Consider the following 23,195-nt stretch of genomic DNA (forward strand, 5'->3'; position numbering starts at 1 on the left):
GAACATTTGTGTATCAAGAATGTTCCTAAAATGGATATGTTTACATCCGATAAAGATTACATGAAACAGGAACACCACAAATTAAGATACTTAAGCAAAATAGGATCAGAGATAATGGGAACTGCAGATGCTGGAGATTCCAAGATAATAAAATGTGAGGCTGGATGAACACAGCAGGCCAAGCAGCATCTCAGGAGCACAAAAGCTGACGTTTCGGGCCTAGACCCTTCATCAGAGAGCTCTGATGAAGGGTCTAGGCCCGAAACGTCAGCTTTTGTGCTCCTGAGATGCTGCTTGGCCTGCTGTGTTCATCCAGCCTCACATTTTATTATCTAAGCAAAATAGGAGTTGGTTTATCACAGCATTATAAGCATTTTACTTTTTCGTACAAGCCATCATTAACATAAATAACACAGATGGAGGCCATTCAACATCTTCAAGCCAGTTATGCCATTCAGTAAGACCATGAGTGATCTTCTACATTCACTCCAAATTATTGCCCCATTCTAATATTCCTCGATTTTCTTCAGGCCCAAAATCTCTCAGATCTTAATCTTGAATAAACCAAATATTGGAACATCCACAACCTTTTACATAGAACATTGAACAATACAGCGCAGAACAGGCCCTTTAGCCCTCAATGTTGTGCAAACTTGTGAACTAATCTAAGCCCCTCCCCCTACACTATCCCATCATTATCCATATGCTTATCCAAGGAATTGTAGCCTGCATAGAGGAGTATATTGAAGGCAACAAGATTAAAAATCACTCAAAGGATCTTATGAGATGCATACAATGGAGTCTATTAAAGCAATAGCAAAAGCAGCTATTTGTATGGGGTAAAAATTTCAAAGATCTAACACCTTTTGAGTAAAGAAATTTCTCAGCCATCTCTCTTACCTGGAGGCTGTGGCCCTAATTTAAGCCATACTTCAAATTATCTCAACTGCATATTTGAACACACTTAGCATCAAGAGTGCAATAATCCACTGTAAACCAGCTGTGGGTCACAAAAGACAATGCACAGCAGCCAGAAAAGTGCACTGTATATTCTTTTATATCACTGCAAGCACAGACCTCAACAAACAAATTACCCACCTATCATTTTTCTCCTAGTTGTAATTCATTTTAAATTCACCATGTGACAGTATCAGTGAAACTGAATGTTGACGATGTCTACCGGATGATTTCAGTTGTGTAGATAGCCAAAGTAGAATCTCCTTTTAAATGAAGATTAAACACTCATTCTACTGCTTCAGCAAGCTGTATTAAAATGGCTACTTCTGCTGATTTCATTTTCCGCAATTCCATAAGGGATCTCTGCAATATTCTTGCACCAGCGTAAAGAGAACTGAGGGGAATCCAAACATAAGACCACAAGACATAGGAGTGGAAGTAAGGCCATTCGGCCCATCAAGTCCACTCCACCATTTAAATCATGGCTGATGGACATTTCAACTCCACTTCCCTGCACTCTCCCTGTAGCCCTTGATTCCTTGTGAGATCAAGAATTTGTCAATCTCTGCCTTGAAGGCATCTAACGTCCCGAACATATTTGATGTTACATTTAAAACAGCCAGCAGGAAAATATTCTCAAATTGAGGGGGCCGGAAGGACTAAATATTTCCAAGGCAGGATTTCTCACAATATGTACTAATAATATCAGCATGATCTTCTTCCAAACCAACTCAAAAGATTAGAAAACTTTGAAGACAATTGAATTATGCTCAAAGCCATTCACAATGGGGTAACCTCAATCTTTTACTCAAGGTGAGTTTATAAAGGAAATCAGGCTACATTTACGGATCACTCGGAGTTTCCCGGAAATGTGCTAATAAGGTAAGACCATTTAAAAAAAGTTATGCTCATTTGCCTGTCCATGCAACCACACACCTAACATTTTAGGTAGAAAAATACATGTAAATTAGTATGAAACACATAAGTAAACATCAAACATTACTGCACAAAATAAAACATCACAGTGCGAGGAAGTGGGGGGGAGCTGCACATTGGTTTGGATAGGCTAGCTAACAAGCAGTAGAGAAATGAAAATGGGTTTTTTTCCCCGGTTGGCAAGATGTAACAAGTAGTGTGCCACGGGGTTTGGTGCTGGAACCTCAACTGTTTAGAATTTATATAAATTACTTAGAGGAAGGGAAGACACAGTTGTCAAATTTAGTTACGATAGAAAAAGACAGAGAGGTCGAATGAGTGGACAAAGATGTAGCAAGTGGAGTATATTTTAGAAAAGGTCAAGTTTTCCATTTTGGCAGGGAATAATAAAAAAGCACAATTTAAATAGTGAGAGATTTGCAAAGCTCCAAGGTATGCAGAGGCCTTGGTATCTTCAGTCATAAATTCCAAAAGGCTGGTGAGCAGGCACAGCAAGCAATTAAGAAAGCTAATGGAAGCTATCGTCGATTGCAAGGGGAACTGAATACAAAATTAAATAATTTAAATTATACGAGGTACTGTTGAGACAAAATCCAGAAAATTGTTCACAATGCTGGTCATCTTATTTAAGGAAGCATATAGATGGGTTGGAGGCAATTCAGTGAAGGTTGACTAGATTAATATCTGAAATGGGTTGGTTACCTTCTAATGACAAGATGGTCAGCCAAGAGTTAAATCTAACGAAGTTTAGAAGAGTAAGAACCACTTGATAGAAATGCATAAGATCCATTTAAAAGAAATTAGGCAATTTGTTTTTCTCTTGGAGGGCTGTAAGGTCATTGCAACTCTCTCTGAAAATGCAGAGTCCTTCAATATTTCCTTCAAGACAGAGGTAGTTAAGTTTTGTGAAATGAAGATTATCAGAGAAAAGCAGGCAGTGACAGGTCAATCCTGCTCCTGATTTGTACATTTGTGATGAAAGATGAAGACTACAGAAAGGAGACATGTTGCTTAAGCTTTCCGCATTGCACTCATGAGAACATGCCTCTAGATAGCTTGCAAACAGAGCTCGAGTTGTTTGTTCATCCTACAAAATTGATTTAAGTAGTAGAGCTCGTTAAAGGTGTCCTGCAGTACAACAGTCATCCAATGAAACATTGTTTGCACATTATGAATCAGCCAAAGGACATCACTTTGGTGATGAAAATGCCCACTCTACTTCAAATTAGTCTGAAAAGGCAATGCATCTCAAAACTTGGAGCAGTTTCACATTGCTACTTTGCAGTAGTTACATATGACATTTTCCATGAACAAGATGCTGCTGTCAGTCTAAATAAAATATTTTGCCTAAGACTAACTTGAGCAACTTTGGCTATGAATTTCAATATCAGTGGAGTGTCGGGTGTATGGACTGCTCAACCCGGTGACTGGCAGATCAAATCAAGTAATATCCTCTTTCACTTGTTTGACATAGACAAAGAACAGACCATATTGAACTAGCCTCTGCTTGCAAAACCAAAAACAAATTGTCTCCTATAGAGGCGATTTTGACGTTGAACAGCATTTGCTGAAGAATCTAAACAGCTACACTAAAAACCAATTTAAGATAATCAGACAAACTCATTTACATTTGCTACAGCTCCCCACTGATTTCTTGTTGCAGTGCTTCAGATAATCGGACCGTAACACCAAATAATCAGTTGCCTTTAGTCTGGTAGTTCTTTTTCATTTGGACTTATTCTCCTGATCGCAAGGCACAAAGCTTCGGCAACAATTTTTAAACAAAAAAACAATATTTGTGCTGTGAATACCAATGAAAGGAGTAAATAGAACAGTATTATGCTTTTGAGTTATTTTATGTAACAAGCGATGTTATTCACAGTTGGAACACCAATTCGTTTTATTGCAAATGTTTATTTTGAGACAAAGCAGCTGCATTAAAAAAAAACTGCACTAGATCGTCACTCTTTCAAGGAATACTTTACAACAGAAATAAATTACCTATTGTGCTGGCCTATGCAAGACCTCAGGAATCATCTGTATACTCAAACATAATCGAAAACTTGAACCCCAATCTAACAAGTGTAACTGACCACACTTTCATGATTTATTCATAGTAGGTACTTCACCACCCCTTGGGTGCTTCATTGAAAATGTTCCCGATAGGAATATTTTCTAAAATTGCTTTATACCAGTTAAAGGACACAAAAACTTCAGTATTAAATATTTACAACAGTAAATAATTACAGATCTCTTTAAAACGACCTACCTGTACTGCTGAATTCATAAAACACGTGTTACCCAAATTACTCAAGCCACACAGGCCACTCTGTTCACTGTGTCTTCCTGCTTCTAGATAATCGTAGCTGTTATAGCCAGAATATGGGGGAATACAGTAGTTTGAATTTTTCACACTGAAAGAAAAAGAATGGAGTATTTAGTTGAAATAAATGTCATTGATTTTAAGATAACAAGCATATATACATTTATGAAAAAGGCAGTATCAGGGCTTACACCTGGAGTATTTGCAACTATAGATTAAAATGTTAAGACTTAGAATAATCCAGATATGCATTGTAGGGCACCAAAAACATTTTCCCATATCACTGTCATAATACAAAAATCTGTAGCACTACTAGACCTCCTACATAAGCACTGGGATCACTACCATTCATTTACAGGAGCTCTCTCACAGCTCACTTTGTTTTCCAAATCTGTGCTTAATTTTAAGCGGTCTGACTTTATACACCAACAACATAGAATCATCTCATTTCTTCCTTTTCAGAGCATGAAACCCATTATAGAGGCAAGGCTAATGGGAATCTAAAAGGAAAGGCTGCGCTTCAGTTACAGGTGAGGGTGCAGGCATTCCAGAGGCCTCCATGATATCACTGGTTCAGTATATTAGAGATTCTATTTATAGTGCAGTCTGCTAAAACAGCATAATCTAAGCTTCACATGCAGTGAGGAGCCTGTGGAGGAATGAGGAACTGACTAATGCGTCCTGGAATGCAAGCTGCGCAGAAAAGCTGTGACTTGGTCAATTTTTTGATGGGGCAGGTATAGAAAATGAGAGCATAAACCATCCAGACTTCATTCAAGGATAAAGGTTGTAAATAAAAGGTTGTAATGCTGTGCAGTCTGATTTAATTCCTTCCAAAAAGTAATTTTTACACACTCAAGAGTTTCAAAGCAAAATTAGCAGGGATTTTGGGGCATTTGTTTTGTCACAGAAGTTGTAAAAATGATGAATGCATAATGAATCATGGTAATTCTATAATTAATTAGTTTCTGAAGGTCACTTACAAAGAATACTGATGAGAAAGGCAACACACTCCTGTTTAATAAAGTATAACTGTACAAAGCAATTTAAAAGCTGTGATCTGTTAAAAGTTGGTTCCAGAATGAAACCGTTGAAACAAAAATGATGCTGACACTACATAAATAATTCTGATCACTTTATATGTAAAGAATGTAACTAAAATCCACATACTTAACCTCCCAAACAGAAGAACAAAACAATTTTTCTTATATTTACGTTTCCGATCTTTGAAGTGTGCTGAAAGAATAAACTTAACTGAGGCACCATTTCAAGTACACAGTATATTTTGATTAATGGAAGTGCAATTAATCTGAAGGTACTCAATCTGAAACTCCAGGCCAACCCTTCTTAAAACAGATGATGGGCACAGCAGGGAAGAGGATGGATAAATGAGGAAATGACTAAGTACGTTTTTAGATTCCTTCAAGTTTTCCTCAAGAATCCTGAAGTTAACCATACTCGACATTATTTGACCTTGTTCAATTTCAGTACAGAAGGTAGATATCTAAGAGCGAACTATTACAAGAACTATTTAAATATCTCCTTACGCTAAGGAGAACAGATAGCATTTTATGTTAAAAAAGTGCACCTTTATTATGTCTGCCTACAGCATGCAACTGTGCCAAGTAGTAAGGTAGTGATGTAAGTTTAAGGAAATTAAACAATGGCTTGCTGTTCAAATGGATTTCAAGGGAAGAATGTTGGTGTGCCTACTTCATTAGACAGTAGCTAAGATGAAAGGTTTGTATTTTTACAAACAAACACTAAGGAGTCCATGAGTTGGTTGTAATTCATTGGCTGGGAAAGAAATACAGTATTATATCAAATCTATGCTGACTGCCAAAGAAAGCCCAGGTGTTCTACTCGGGGGGGGGTGGGGATTTCATTTGGCTCTACAGTTCTTAACTGGTTATAATATCCTTTGCCTGAATACTTATGGTCTGAGGGTGTGGGTGCATGTATCGTGTTTGTTGGAGTGGCAGGGTGGTGTGGGAGTGGTGATTGAGGAGAAAGAGGGGAGTCGTGAAGTAGATCCTACCTCATTGTCTGGAAAAATACAACCATCCAGCTATTGACTGATATGGTCCTTGCTGCAACAACTGCGCTACTGACCACTGCTTCGTCAGAACATGAATACAAGGAACCTAAATATACAGAAAATAAACAATATACTTCGGGCAGTTGCATAAGCTTCTCGATTTGAGGCTCTAGAAAGCTAAACTTGAGTACTTACCATTGTAATTGTAAATGAGGATCATGAAAAATGCAGAACATATGAGTACACTTTACAGTACCATTAAATGAGATACTGGAGACAGTGCTTTCTTAATATAAGTTTCAGTTAGAAGTTTCCATAGGTAGATTTTCTAGTCAGCTTATCCATACAAGCGCAAAGGTCCAGTGGATGCTATATGTTTTTAAGAAAATTCTTATATACAAAGGCAAAATTGGATTGGTTTTCGACTGGTTACTTTAACACTGTCTTGCTGCTGTTTGACAGCAAATGATCATGGGATTTCTGGAATGATATTTTCTGAAAATATTTTTAAAAGAAAGCACACTCAACAGATTTTGCCTACAAACTAAAAGTACATCCATAAATGAACTAAAGGTGATCAAAATATCAGCAAGGTAGGATTTTAAATAGTTTCTCTGAATCTTGTCATCACTGAGCAGTTTTATTATCCAGTCTTAGCAAAAGCCTTGCATCCATTATGTTGGAAAGTTCTTTTTCCTGGGGACATAGCAGATGCTGCCCACTTTTATTAAAAATAAAAAAAACTGTCATAGTACAAACGGTCCAGCAAAGACCGCAAGACGACTGGAACATAGCAGAGTAATTTATGTTATGACAAAGAGACAGACGGCCAAATCAAATCAGGCTCTCTGCCCTTGTATTCGCAACACCGTAAAATTAAAATATTCAATGAACCGCAAAATTGACTCCAATGGCTCCTAACCAGCCTTTTTCAATGACCAGTATGAGACTTTCTGAATATCTGATAATAGACACCAGGTTTACAACTCAAACAAAAGATTTAATTTATTAACAATACAATAATATTAGCAGAGCAATATTAAACAACTAGATAACCTAATTAATGTCCAAGATTGAAGCCCAATCTTTTATTCCAGACAGACAAAGGATAAATCAAAAGGGAAAACTAAAATAGATGTAACAAGCCAGTTCACTTCAGCGGTCTCCATGATCCATAACATCATTGATACATAAGTTTATCTGTTTTTGGTTTCTGATGACGCTGATGCATGAAGATAGCTTCCAGTATGCTCTGAGGAATATTCATTTACTTCAAAGAAATCATTTTATTCTATGAATTTACAATAAGTTGATGCTAAAAGGACAGTGTGCAATTAAACCTCTATCCTGCAGTTTTTGCAGGCACAATGCTTTTGACCAAAACGCAGTCCAAAAATCAGTTCAAACTCTGGCCTCACTCTCCCAGACTGACTATATTCCCATGAAGTCCCTCTTAACATTCAACATCTGTCATCTGCTTGAGCATCAGGCCTGTCTGGAGCTGAAGTTGTAGCTCAAATTTCAAAATCACAATAAACATGACAAAATGCTCTCAATTTTTTTGATAGGTTTTTTTTAAAAACGAAGGAAAACGCCAACATTTTAGCAAAAAATTAACAGCAATCCTTTTGAAATATGCAATATCCTGAAGGGGACTTGACAGAATGGATGCCAACAGAACATTTCTCCTTGTAGAGTGTCCCAGACTAGCGGACAGTTTAAAAATTAAGACTCTCGAGATGAAGAATTTTGGGCAGACAATAATCTTTGAGATGTGTGTCCCCACACAGCAGTACAGGCTTGATCACTAAATATATTCAGGCTGAGTTAAATATATTTTCAGTCAACAAAGTCAATAGTTCCCGTGGAGAGAAAAGTATATGGAGTTGAGGCCTGAATCTGATCAGCAATGATCTTAATAACTGGCAACAGATTTGAGAAGTTGAATGGCTTATTCACCCCAATTTTAGTAATAAACTGAAGAAACTAGTACTTCATCTGGTGATCTCCCCCTCACTACCTACAAACTCAGTCTTCCAACCATGCACAGCCTGCTTCTACCTCCTTCCAGGAAAATCCATAAACAAGACTGCCCAAGCAGACCCAGAGATAGTAGGAACTGCTGATGCTGGAGTCTGAGGTAACAAGGTGTAGGGCTGGATGAACACAGCAGGTCAGGCAGCATCTGAGGTGCAGGAAAGCTCCAGGTCTGGACCCTTCTTTAGAAAATGGGAGAGGAGAAGGGGGCTCCAAAATAAATAGAGGGGAAGGCAATGACAGAAGGTAGATAGAGGAGCAGACAGGTGGAAAGATAATGGACAGGTCAAAGAGGCGGGGATGAAGCTAGTAAAGGTCAAGTAGACCCATTGTTTCTGCCTGCTTCTCCCCCACAGAACTCATCTCCTCCTACCACAACTCAACCTTTTTCTCCCCATGCGTAGTTGTTTCCCACTTGCACCTACGATTTCTTGGAAGCCTTACATAAGTTTCAGTACTTCCAGCTCATGGGGTCCAGCTGTCACCTCTTTACCATGGACCTGCCACCCCTTTACACATCAATCCCCCATCAGGATGGTCTCAGGGCTCTCTACTACTTCATGGAAATAAGGCTTGAAACATCTCCATCCACCACCACTTCCCTTAACTCCTGTCACTTTCTTCAGGTCCTCAGTTATGTCTGTCCCTTTGTGGCAAGTGAGGAAAATTCCTTCTTCCAGTCCAACTCTTGCCCTAATCCACAAATCTATCTTGAGTATATCGCCTGATGATATCATTGGTGGTGTTTCCCCATCTTATCTGGAATTGGAAAAGTTTATCTATTTCATTTCCAATTTCCATGCCACTCACCTGGTGCACCTCTGACTCCTTTCTTCCTTTCCTCAACATGTTTCCATCTCAGGGGTTAGGCGAGCCAACAATGTCCAGCACAAACCCACCAACTCCACAGTTACTTTGGCTATACATCCTCGCACCCTGCTTCCTGTAAAGACTCTATCCCATTGTCCCAGTTCCTCTGTCTCTGTCCTGCACTTCAGTCATCAACCTCTCTCTTCCCTCTCAAAACAGCAAAGGGGTCCCTCTTGTCCTCACCTACCATCCCACCAGCACACACATTCATCGGATCATTAGCCACCATTTCCACCACCTCCAGCAGATGCTACCACCAGATACACATTCTCCTCCCCTCCCTTGTCAATCTTCCACAGGGACTGTTCCCTGCAGAACACCCTTGGCAACTCTTCCTTCACTCCCAATACATCCCCACACTCTGAAAGCACCCTCCCCTGCAATCACAGAAGGTGGAACATCTGCTCATTTACGTCCTCCCTTCTCACCATCCAAGCCCCAAACACACCTTCCAAGTGAAGCAACGCTTTAACTGCACTTCACTCAATCTACTCTACAGTATTCACTTCTCACAATGCAATCTCCTCCACATAGGGAAAACAAAGCGCAGATTGAGTGACCACTTTGCGGAATACCTATGTTCTGTCCACAAAAATAACCAAGCTTCCAGCTATCTGTTGCTTCAACTCACCACTGTGCTCCCTGGCCAACATTTTTGTCTCAGGATTGCCGTAGTGCTCCAGCAAAGCTAAACCAAGCTGGAAGAGCAGCATCTTATTTTCTGTTTGGGAACCCTTACATCTTCTGGCCTCAATAGAGTTCAACAATTTTAGGGTTTGAACACTTTCTCCCACATCCAACCCCAACCCCTACACACCAGGCCTTGATCTCATATGGGCTGCTACCATACACAACTCATTGTCAGCTACTAATAGTCCCTGTTAGCAGCTAGACATTCTCCCAGACTGACCTTTACCCAGTCCTTTGTCTGTCCAACTGTTTTTCTCTCTCCTTGGTGTCTATCTCCATCCCCTCCTCACCCCAAGATCATCTGCATAAATACCAAACTTTTCCTAGCTACCATCAGTTCTCAGGGAAGGTCAGTGGACCCGAAACGTTAGGCTGCTTTCTCTCCACAGACGCTTCCTACATCCACAGTTCTCTTTTTTTTGTCTAGTATTGCCTTTTTGACTTAAATGGAAAAAGGATTTAAAGGCACTTCACCAAAATGTCTTCATGTCAGAAAACCAGATGGTACAATCAAAACTGGACAATTTAAAATAATCTTTGATAAACAGAAGATTTTTCATTTTAGATTCCCTTGAGACAATGATACCTTCTTATCTAATTTAGATGATATCTACACATATTAGAATTACTACACCTGTCTTAAAAAGAAAACACTCAACCTTCTGATCCAAATAAAAGTGTACAATTTTGTACTTTTAAGATGCTGAGCCCTTGATAGTTTGTTTAAAGGAAGGGTCCCTGCAAATTTCACTACATCTCCTTCAGGTTCTCTGATGTCCAGTCTGAATAAGCCACATAGACTAGGCTGGTCCTACATTCGATTTCAATCCAGGTTCTTGGTTAATTGGTCTTCACTGCAGACATACTGCATCAACCACCTTAGGTGGACATGCAGCTATCATACAGATTTACAAACTAGTCAATGTTCATTGGGGCAAGAAACCAAATAAAGGGAAGGAATAAATTGGACACAGTAGTGATAACTCATTGATCAAGGAACTCGCTTGGTGCTAACCCAAAGAGTACATTATTTCCACATCCTTGAAAGATACAGCTTTTACATGTAGATCCAATATACGAACACATAGCTGATGGGCATTTCAACTCCACTTCCCTGCACTGTCCCCGTAGTCCTTGATTCCTTCTGAGATCAAAAATTTGTCGATCTCTGCCTTGAAGGCATCCAACGTCCCAGCCCCTACTGCACTCAGTGGAAATGAATTCCACAAGCCCACCACTCTCTGGCTGAAGAAATGTCATCTCATTTCAGTTTTAAATTTACCCTCTCTAATTTTAAGGCTATGCCCACGGGTCCTAGTCTCCCCGCCTAACAGAAACAACTTCCTAGCATTCACCCCTTCTAAACCATACATTATCTGGTAAGTTTCTATTAGATCTCCCCTCACCCTTCTAAACTCTAATGAGTACAATCCCAGCCTAAGGAGTAGGCTAATTAGCCCACCGAGCAGAGCAGGTTCAAAAAGATCATGAATTATGTGATCAATCAGCATTTCCACGTAAACCCTAATAAATTTTCACCCAATTGTTCATTAAGAATCTGTCTACATCTATTTTAAAACATTTATGGATTCTCTGCCTCTAAAAGACCCATGAACTTCTGAAAAGAAAAATTCTCATGTCTTAAAACAGGCAGTTCCTTATTTTGATAGCAAGAACTGCAGATGCTGGAGTCAGAGATAACAAAGTATGGAGATGGAGGAACACAGCAGGCTGGGCAGCATTAGAAGCGCAGGAAAGTTGACATTTTGGGTTGGGGCCCTTATTTTGAAATAGTTTAGATTCTCCCACACAAGAAAGAATTATTTTCACATGCACCCTGACAGAACTCCTAAGGATCCTGCAGGTTTCAATCAAGTCACTGCTCACTCTTATAAATTACAGCAGATAAGTCTCGCCTGTCTGACCTTTTATAATGCAGCACATCCATTCCTGGCAACAGTCCAGCAAACATTCCATGACCTGCTTCCAACACATCCAAATTGCCCGCACAATGAATCGTGACATTCCACTGGCTTTCCGAAAAACTTGCTGCACCTTCATATTAACAGTTTGTGATTCATGCATGAGGACACCTACATTCTTCTGCAATCTTTCATCATTTCGATAATGCTGTTATTTATACTACCTGCCAAAATGGGCAATTTCACATTTCCCCCCTAAGACCATAAGACATAGGAGTGGAAGTAAGGCCATTTGGTCCGACAAGTCCACTCCGCCATTTAAATCATGGCTGATGGGCATTTCAACTCCACTTCCCTGCACTGTCCCCGTAGTCCTCGATTCCTTCTGAGATCAAAAATTTATCGATCTCTGCCTTGAAGGCATCCAACGTCCCAACCCCCACTACACTCAGTGGAAATGAATTCCACAAGCCCACCACTCTCTGGCTGAAGAAATGTCATCTCATTTCAGTTTTAAATTTACCCCCTCTACTTTTAAGGCTATGCCCACGGGTCCTAGTCTCCCCGCCTAACAGAAACAACTTCCTAGCATTCACCCCTTCTAAACCATACATTATCTTGTAAATTTCCATTAGATCTCCCCTCACCCTTCTAAACTCTAATGAGTACAATCCCAGGATCCTTAGCCGTTCATCATACGTTAAACCTACTATTCCAGGGATCATCCGTGTGAATCTCCGCTGGACACACTCCAGGGCTAGTATGTCCTTCCTGAGGTGCGGAGCCCAAAATTGGACACAGTATTCTAAATGGGGCCTAACTAATGCTTTATAAAGCCTCAGAAGCACATCGCTGCTTTTATATTCCAACCCTCTTGAGATAAACAACAACATTACATTCTCTTTCTTAATTACAGACTCTACCTGCAAGTTAACCTTTAGAGAATCCTGGACCAACACTCCCAGATCCCTTTGTACTTCTGCTTTGCGAATTTTCTCACCATTTAGAAAATAGTCCATGCCTGTATTCTTTTTTCCAAAGTGCAAAACCTCACAATGAATTTCATCAGCCATTTCCTGGACCACTCTCCTAAACTGTCTAAATCTTTCTGCAGTTTCCCCACCTCTTCAGTACTACCTGCCTGTCCACCTATCTTCGTATCATCGGCAAACTTTGCCAGAATGTCCCCAGTCCCTTCATCCAGATCATTAATGTATAAGGTGAACAGCTGCGGCCCCAACACTGAAACCTGCGGGACACCACTCGTCACCGGTTGCCATTTCGAAAAAGAGTCTTTTATCCCAACTCTCTGCCTTCTGTCAGACAGCCAATCCTCAATCCAAGCCAGTAGCTCACCTCGAACACCATGGGCCCTCACCTTGCTCAGCAGCGTATCAAAGGCCTTTCGTAAGTCTAGGTAGATAACATCTACTAGGTTTCCCTGGTCTAACATACTTGTTACCTCTTCAAAGAATTCTAACAGGTTTGTCAGGCACGACCTCTCCTTACTAAATCCATGCTGACTTGTTCTAATCCGACCCTGCACTTCCAGGAATTTAGAAATCTCATCCTTGACAACGGATTCTAAAATTTTACCAACTACCGAGGTTAGGCTAATCAGCCTAACAGGCCAAGCAGGATCAGAGAAGCAGGAAATCTGACATTTCAGGTCAGGACACTTTAGAAAATATAGTCTATATAGTTTACTTTTTTTGGTAATATGTACATCAATGTTCAGCTTTTTTCTGCTGACACTCAAATATTACTTGGTAATCAGAGATAGTAAGAACCTCAGATGCTGGAGTCAGAAATAACACCAATTGGAGCTGGAGGAACACAGCAGGCCAGGCATCAGAGGAGCAGGAAAGCTGACATTTCGGGTCGGGGCAATTTTCCTAATGAAGGGTCCCGACCCGAAATGTCAGATTTCCTGCTTCTCTGATCCTGCCTGGCCTGTTGTGTTCCTCCAGATCCACATTGTGTTATTGCTTGGTAATCCATGAGATACCCATAGCATGCAATGAGAATTTAGCCAACTGGGAACAGATTACGATAGCATGCTCTGGCAGCACATAAATCTAAGACTCAATGGTTGGAATATTCTTTTTGCTAACAGGATATTCTTGTAATGGAACTGGAGCCATGCTTGTTCCAAGCTAATGCAGGATCCAAAACACTTCCACTGAATGAATCTCAAATACAAAATAACTTTGCTATTTGAATATTTATTTAGAAAATCAGCTGCCGTTTTCTCAAAAGTAGAACATAAAACTGACAATGGAAAACAATATTCTATTAAGTGTAAGCCACCAAAGTTCCAATTTACAATGCTATTTTTTGACTATCTGAAATCCAGTAGCATTCTACATTTGTAATTGGGATGGTACATCACTTTTGTGTGATATCTGATTAATTTAGTTATGTTATTGCTCTTACATGGGTACCTTCTAAATCTATGGAAGCAAGGATTAATTAACAAGCCACAATCACACTGAAGCAAAACTAAATTCAGCATTAGGAAGATGCTAGTTAGCATGGTTTTCTGTGGTTGATTATGCTGCGTATGTTTGATCCCTCTGCAGGTCTGCTCTTGAGCACTTGGATGACATTTCTCACTGGTGTTAGGCAATGTTTAAATTATCAATGTATGACTTTCCATCAAATAAATAATCACGGTTGACTAACTTGCTTTTGAATCAGTCTCCTGTGCTGTTGCTACTGTGCCAGATTTTTTTTTAAATATCAACTCAAAGTCTCTCTGCTCTCTAGCAGACCCTTCCCTTGCATCGATATTTTGCTGTGTTTATCTAACCTCATTAATTTTTGATGACGACTTCACTCCACATTCATTAATTTCCTTCAGTCTGCACCACACTACTGGATTAAAATATCTGGATTTTCTGACAGCCATTTAAGAGGCTATTAAAAAAAGGCAAGTATTTCTTGAAGGCAGGATTGCCTCATTTATCTTTAAGGGTTTCACTCCATTTATTAATAACTTTCCATTACTACATTGCCAAAGCAATCAAAACAGTGTGTGGAGCATTCCTTGTTCTATAACTACTTGCAGAGTGCCAATCCATAGTTCTCACTCCGTTACATCAACAGTGTTATCAGTGCTGCTTCTTGCTCTCCACTTGGTCCATCTCTGACTCTTTCCTCCCCTTTCCTGACTTCGCTGTTTCCCTTTCTGGAGGTTGGGAATCAGTGAATAGCCTTAGTTACCTTGACAAGACTTCCTCATTCTCTACTTCCTGCAAGGATTTGATTTCAAAATCCCATTTTCTCCATTGGATCTGTTCTGATTATACATAGCCAGCTCAGGATTCTCCCAGTGCTGCTGACGGGGCGCTTTACTGTCTGTGACCCATTATGTGCACTTTAGCCCCCAAAATCCCTCGCTCCCAGAACTACAGGGATCACCCTGTCCTCACTTTCCATCCACTAGTGTCTACATTCATAAATCACCTTCTCCTCCCCTCCACAGCCATAGGGATCATTCGTTCCACTTCTCCTTCACTCCCAATGCTTCCTCACCCCACCATTGTACTGTCTTATGCAACTGTAAAAGGTGTAACGTTTGCCCGTTGACCTCCTACCACCTCACTGCCCAGGGCTCCAAACACATCGTCCAGTTGAAAGAGCTTTTTATTTGTAATTCTTTGAATCTAGTCTACTCAATTTGCTGCTCACAGCATGAATGTCTTTACACTGGCAAGACCAAACACAGACTGAGTGACTACTTCACAGAACATCTCTGCTCTGTCCATTGGAATCACCCCAAGATTCCAGTTGCTCACTATTTCAAATGAACCAACTGCTCTCATGATAATATTTTCTGCCTTGGGCCTGCTGCAGCGTTCCAACAAAGTAAAATGCAAGGAACATCACCTCATTTTCCGCATAAGCAGTTTACAGCTGCTAGGAGTCAATACGGAATCACACAACTTCAGAGCATGACTTCATAATATCTATCCTCCATTTTCTTACATGCCTCATCTACCACTCCTCCCACCTTGTCTTGTTTGTGCCTTGTTTACTTTGCTCTTAGACAAGTGGATTAATTTTCACACCTTAATCTAAACCCATTTTACACCTCTAGTTCTCTTTCACTGCCATTAGTTTTATGTTTTATACTAGGCCTCTGCATCATCTGTCCTCTTGCTCCTTCCTCTCCCCTTTTCAAACCTGATCAGTTCTAAAGACTTGAAACTGTTAATTATATTTCTCTCTCCACAGATGCTGCCAGACCTACTGAATTTCTCCAACTTTGAGTTTGTTTCAATCAAGAGACTTACTCCTTTAAAACCAGAAGTATTTCATTGAATAGTATAGCTGCTACTGATATCATAAATCCATCAGCATTTAACCAGGTCATACAGGTAGGGTAACATTTGCAAGTGAACAAATCTATTCAATTTAAGGCAGGCTCCCTGCTAAGTAATTTATCCTTATAGATTCACAGAAACGTAAAATCAGAGTACAGAAATCGCCCTTTGGCCTATTGAGTCTGTATTGCCAAGAATATACTTATCGGCACTAGTCCAACTTCCCTATTTTCCTCCAAAATGCTTACACTTCTCTTTCCCCTACTCAAAAATCTTGACATACAAATAAATCAATGTTAGGATTTGCATTTAGTTCTAGGAATATCTGAAATCCCAAAATACAACTGTCTAAATAAACAAATGGAAGCCTTTTGTATTACCTGGTAGCATACTTTAGAGGAAAAACAGATCACTATGACTCCCTTTACATATGCCAAAGAAGATCAAGAATAATGACAACTTAAGTAGAATTTCAAAGGAAATATTCTTGATTTGCACACAGAACACAAGTCCACATAACCTTTGCTCAGCATCAGTATGAGAGAATCAAAATCCCTCAATCTCCAACCAGGAACCAAGAAAACTTTCCAAGCCTAGATAGATCATTTTTTTTTACACCATACACCCTTAGGCCTACACTGACATTCTCCAAAGTAGGATTTACCCACTTATCAAAAGTTGCAGCAAAATTTGTCCTACCACATTCCAACAATACATTAATTGCACTGGTTGTAAACAGTGAATATCAAAATACATGACATGAGCATCAACAACCCCATTGTCGTTAGTGATCAAAACCAAGTCCAAATGTCAGTGCCACTACATTCACAAACCAAAATATACTTTCAAAGTGCATGCAAACACATTTACAAACAGTTCTGAAGAGGCACTACTTACTTTCTGTTGTTGAAGCTGCTATAATTATTGGATAGAGATGAAGGGGAAACCTTTGGCAATGTTGAAAAATTTGAAGCACTTGGAGACCTTAAAAAATAATGAAATTATAAAATTTGGTAATAAAAATGGGGGGAAATATCTAATTTTCATCATGATATTCATGATCTGGTTGGCAAATGGATTCTAGATGTTAAAAGCATTAATGTTCTAATATAATCAAAAGCACATTGGCCAATGCCCTTAAATAATGTTTATATGAGTAACAAGTATATTACGGGATAGTTTTCTTACTGTGACTCATTGAATTTCTGTAAATTATTGCAAGATGAAACTAACTATTATGTGATTGAGAATGACAAAACATATCCATCACTAATTTTGCTGTTTGAAAACTGAGTGAAAAAGTAGGAGTAAGATCATCAAGTTGCTCATTTTCACTAATATTAATGCAATTCCGCAATCATTGTAAAGTATTACTGCATTTTAACTTGAGCAAATACCTATCTGCTCTACCAATTTATTTCGTTCAATTGATTCAAAGTTGATAGTTAGCATAAGCTCAGACCTAACATAGAATATCATAATGTACACATGCCTTTTTAAAAACAAATCACAATAAAATTTCACTGCAAACATGTCATCTAAGCTTCGGTGACCCTCTACTACTCTATGACAGTAATTTGCAGAACACCCACATACTGAATTATGGCTTCATTTGTTCCCCACGTCCTGCATTTCTGTCCTGTCCCTTCTGTTTAAATGTGATCAAACCAAATTGTAAAGAAACTGAAATCTTGTACACGTCATTTTGATTACCCCTACATGGTTTCTCTTTTCGATCATCTTTGTTGTGTTTTAATTCCTTCTGTGCCTTCCCCCCACCCCCTAACTTGAAGTCAGTACTCACATTAGGAACATGTCAAAACATTTTGCTTCATCTAAGCTCCCTCTAAACCTCCCATGGACATGACCAGGCAGCAATCATGAAGATACCGTTTCACAACTTCATGTATTTTTTAAGTTATAATAGATTTGCTGTTAACTTTTTCTACCAGTAAATTTACATTTTGCAAACATTTTAACAATCATTATTTTTCAAATATATTTCAATTGCATCATTGCTAAATCACTGCTAGAATCATTTGCACATTATTCCCAAAACTTTCAACCTCTTTTTTTCTTACTTCCAAGTTCCTTCTGCTCGGGACCAATCCTAATATCACAAGCAATATTTGCTCTTCATGGAATTTTGGTTCTCCGTTGTTCAGTTCTACATTTCCAAGCTACAGATCTGACGTAGCAGTGCACCTGACATTTGACAGAAAATTCCTGCTTTTGATAAAGCAAAAGATTGCAAGCAGCACATTGAAAATGCATTAAAGATAGACCCCTGCACTAGCACGTGCTCCCACCTGTGGTTCAAAGTGTGAAACAGCATTGAGGAGCCTGAAGCAAAAGCAAACATAGAAGACATTTCTCTTTCCAGCACTTTGGATTTTTAAAAATTAAACCTTTTCCTCTTGTTACAGAAATTTCTTGGAAATTAGAAATAGAGATTAGAAATTAAGTGCATCATGTTCATATTTCAATGGTACAGCCACTAATTGTAGATATTAAAGAGATATAACTCAGATATTTGGGAGTTAACATTACCTATCTGCACAAGACACAGGCATTGCTGTTTGAGCCCAAGTTTTAATATTACAATTATTAAATGTTCTATCAGTTGCCTTGCCCCCTACAAAATTGTGTTAAGAAATCCATTTAGTAAACTTTTCAAATGGCATCGCTTAGCTACCAACTCTATCCCTCTTTAGGGCAAGGTATTACCTCTAGACTTGATTATGTTACATTGTTCCAGCTGGTCTCCCAAATTCTACCTTCAATAAACTTAAGATCAGTCAATGTTCTGGTCCCCATACCTTAACATGCAGCAAATCATCCTTGGTGGACATGCCTTTGGTTGCTTAGGCCCTAGGTTCTGAAATACTTCTGCTATTTCATCTTCTGATATGCTCCTTAATGTTTTCCAATTTGAGCTATTATCCATTACGCAGTTTGGTGTCATACTTCATATACCCAAGAGCAACTGAATAAAATTCACCAGGCCTGAGGCTATAGCTGAGCAGTGATAAAAACACAGATTAGGAATCGGTGGATTGGTGCTGGGTCCACTGCTTTTTATCATTTATATAAATGATCTGGATGTGAACATAAGAGGCATGGTTAGTAAGTTTGCAGATGACACTACAATCTTAGATGTAGTGGACAGTGAAGGAGGTTGCCTCAGCATACAATGGGATCTCGATTAGATGGGCCGAGGAGTGGCAGCTGGAGCTTACATAAATGTGAAGTGTTGCATTTTGGAAAAGCAAATCAGGGCAGGACTTATACACTTAATGGTAAGGCCCTGGGGAGTGTTGCTGAACAAGGAGACCTTGGAGTGCAGGTTCATAGTTCCTTCAAACTGGAGGTGCAGGTAGATTGGACAGTGCTTTGAGTGTAGGAGTTGGGAGGTTATGTTGCGGCTTTACAGGACATTGGTTAGGCCAGTACTGGAACACTGAATACAATTCTGGTCTCCCTCCTATAGAGTTTGAGCTACAGGGAGAGGCTGAATAGACTGGAGCTATTTGCCCTGGGGTGTCGGAGGCTAAGGGGTGACCTCATAGAGGTTTATAAAGTCATGAGGGGCATAGAGAGGGTGATTAGATAAGGTCTTTTCTCCAGGATTTGAGAGTCCAAAACTAGAGGGCATAGGTTTAAGGTGACTGGAGAAAGATTTAAAAAGGGACAAAAGGGACAAAAGGGACAACATTTTTACGCAGAGAGTGTGTGTATGGAATGAACTGCTAGAGGAAGTGGTGGTGGCTGGTACAATTACAACATTTAAAAAGGCATCTGGATGGGAATATGAATAGGAAGGGTTTAGATTAAATTAGATTCCCTATAGTGTGGAAACAGGCCCTTTAGCTCAACAACATATTTGTCACTGCTGAATGAGGGAGGAAGAAGAGGTTTCTAAAAGGGCAAGTGCTATAGTTAAAAACATCCAAAACTGCCTTTTTCAATAAAATATGTTTGTCACCCATTTGGACTTCTTTTCAGAGACTGCTTTTTATTAGGGTCAAGGCTTTGCTTTGTGAGATTCTGTTTATACTTAAATTTTTGAGAAACTCCCTCTAAATGCATCAGAGTGGGATGTCTACAGATGTTTTTCTTATGCGCTGTGTATGGTGGAGTTAAAGTAAAATAATTAGCAAGAGGCTGCCATGGAATTTGGTAGCACTAGGAAACAGCCAGATCTTCGTTAAGTATCTTTATAGATCCCCATTGACCCTCTCAACAAAAGCATCAATTTACCTGTGAAGTACTTCCTAACAGTGCTCCCAGACGTTTTCTCTGTGTGACCTAATTTTAGTTCCTCAGATTTGTGAGGCCCCCTGAGTAAACATTTTGGTGTTGTGAGAGATGTTGGTATATAGGGGTGGGGGTTAGAGAGAGAGGAGTGTGAAAGAGTTGATGGGAAGGCCTCCAAATAGTCTATGAAGCCATGTCCCTCAGTAACACAAAAGCAAGTTTTTGAAGGAATCTCATTGTTGTCATAAATCAGTTCAAACTTCACTGCAACCATTGCTGCTGTGGGATTTACAACTCCAAAAATTCATATCTGGGCCACAACCTACAATTTAGGAAGAATGCATTAGTGCAGATTATATAAAAATAAAACAAGCCCTGAGCACATACACAGAAGAAAGCAACAGCAGCGCTAAGTTTTTTGTCACAGGATCATTCTGGGAAATTAGTTGTGTTCTGTACCAAGTTAGTTCATTTTGAGTTACTACGTAGCCCTTGTGAAATCTTGTGTCTTCTTCAAATTAAATTTTGACTCATTGCATAATATATCCTGTAAACATTGCTGGAGTGCCTGACTACAAGGTGAGAAAAATAACATTGGCCAATTTGTCTTTGAGATGTTTTAGAGTCTCACTGATGTCTTCAATATGACCATATCTGCTTCTACATCGCATATAAGGATTTACCCCGCTTTGTCCTAGAGCTTTTTCATATTCTATTAATGAGTAAATTACTGGAAGCCAAAAGTTAAGAAACCGGTGACAGACTGCTTAGAAAAATCATACGATTAAGCAAAGTTAGCATGGTCTTATGAAAGGAAAGTTGTACTTGACAAATCTTTTTTTTTGGGAGGGAATGTAACTAGACAAGTTGATGAAGGGGAGTCAGTAGATTTCAAAAAGCATTCAGTTAGGTCACTTGAAAGGGTATTGCACAAAATAAAAGTCTTGAGGATAAAATATTAGCATGGATAGAAAATTAATGGATAAGCATATGGACATAAATGGAATAGTGTAGGTTAGATGGGCTTCAGATCGGTATGACAGGTCGACACAACATCGAGGGCCGAAGGGCCTGTACTGTGCTGTAATGTTCTATGTTCTACGTCCACACCACCCCTTTGAGCATTCCACCCAGACCCATCCCCCTATAACCCTCACATCCCTGAACACCACGGGCAATTTAGCATGGCTGATCCACCTAGACTGCACATCTTTGGACTGTGGGAGTAAACCGGAGCACCCGGAGGAAACCCACGCAGACACAGTGAGAACGTGCAAACTTCGCACAGACAGGTACCCGAGGCTGGAATCGAACCCGGGATCCTGGTACTGTGAGGCTGCAGTGCTGACCACTGAGCCACCGTGCCGCCCCAAGGTGGGTGTTTAGGGGGATATAGGCCAAATGCTGGCTATTGAGACTAAATTTATTTAGGATATCTGGTTGGCATGGACAAGTTGGACTGAAGGGCCTGTTTCCGTGCTGTATATCTCTACGACACAGTGAATCTTCAAGTCCTGATTAATTGTCATTGACACGAAATATTAAATCCCTTTTACCTCGATTCACAAAAACCACCTGATATGGTGAGCGTTGTTTGTGCATAATTTCCACATTTCTACAGTTCAACTGGTTATAAAAGTTGTGCATGAAAAATTTATTCTGAGCTGAATGTACTGTTTGCTAGAAAGTTGGTGTATATTAAACTTTGCAACAAATGTTTTACTAAAGGACTATGCTTACAGATTCTCACATTTTGGGACTTCAGATTGATCAATAAAAAGCTGCTTATACTGAGTTAAGAGTTTTCACTGCCCTCAGTCTTAAGTTAGATGAAAGTTAGATGCCCTATTAGATGCCCTACAGCGTGGAAACAGGCCCTTTGGCCCAACAAGTCCACACCGCCCTTTGAAGCATCCCATCCAGGCCCATGCCCCCATAACCCTGAACACTACGGGCAATTTAGCATGTCCAATCCACCTAGCCTGCACATCTTTGGACTGTGGGAGGAAACCCACGCAGACACGGGGAGAATGTGCAAACTCCACACAGACAGTCGCCTGAGGTGGGAATCGAACCCGGGTCCTTGGCGCTGTGAGGCTGCAGTGCTAACCACTGCGCCACCGTGCTGCCCCACACGGTGACAGTGCCACACAACACCATGGAGATTGTTCTCAATGCGAAGGTGGGGCTTCATCTCCTCAAGGACTGCGATGTTCACTCTTACCGATACTGTCATGGAGAGATGCAATGGCAGCTGGCAGATTAGTGAGGATGAGGTCAAGTATGTTTATTCCCTCTTGTTGGTTCCCACACCACCTGTTGCAGACCCAGTATAACAGCTATGTCCTTTAGGACCCGACCAGTTCGGTCAGTCATACTGCTGCCGAGCCACTCTTGGTGGTGAACACTGAAATCCCCCACCCAGAGTACACTTTCTGCCCTTGCCATCCTTAGGGGAAGCACTAAGTGTTGTTCAACACTGAGGAATACAGTTTCATCAGCTGAGGAAGAACAGTATGTGGTAATCAGCAGGAGGTTTCATTGCCCATGTTTAACTTGAGGCCATGAGTCTTCATGGGGTCCAGAGTCAATGCTGAGGACCCCTACAGCAACAGCCTCCTGACTGTATACCACTGCCGGGTCTGTCCAGCTGGTGGGATAGGACATATATGGTGATGGTGGTGAGTGGGGCATTGTTTATAAGATACAATGTTAAGGTTGCAAGGGAAGGTGCTGTGGGGCTGTTGGGTGGGGGTGGGGGGGGGGGGCAAAAGAGTTGGGGGTTCAGATGTTGGATGTGAAGGAAGGGTGGATTAGAGCATCCAGCGTATAAACCA

General features: G+C 40.1%; 1 protein-coding gene across 4 annotated transcripts in view; it reads right to left on the reverse strand.

The window, feature by feature from the left end:
- LOC125460720 (ubiquitin carboxyl-terminal hydrolase 15-like) overlaps window positions 1–23,195 on the reverse strand; it is a 137,645-nt gene that overhangs the window by 36,543 nt on the left and 77,907 nt on the right. For 2 of the 4 annotated variants that reach the window (XM_048548467.2, XM_048548470.2), the window contains 2 exons: window positions 16,999–17,085; window positions 4,163–4,307 (listed from right to left, as the gene is read on the reverse strand). In XM_048548467.2, coding sequence (XP_048404424.1) covers window positions 4,163–4,307; window positions 16,999–17,085 — 232 coding nt within the window. The remainder of the gene's footprint in view (window positions 1–4,162; window positions 4,308–16,998; window positions 17,086–23,195) is intronic. The other 2 variants (XM_048548468.2, XM_048548471.2) reach the window with 1 other exon arrangement.

This window comes from Stegostoma tigrinum, chromosome 18 (genome assembly GCF_030684315.1).
Source record: "Stegostoma tigrinum isolate sSteTig4 chromosome 18, sSteTig4.hap1, whole genome shotgun sequence".
Taxonomy (NCBI): domain Eukaryota; kingdom Metazoa; phylum Chordata; class Chondrichthyes; order Orectolobiformes; family Stegostomatidae; genus Stegostoma; species Stegostoma tigrinum.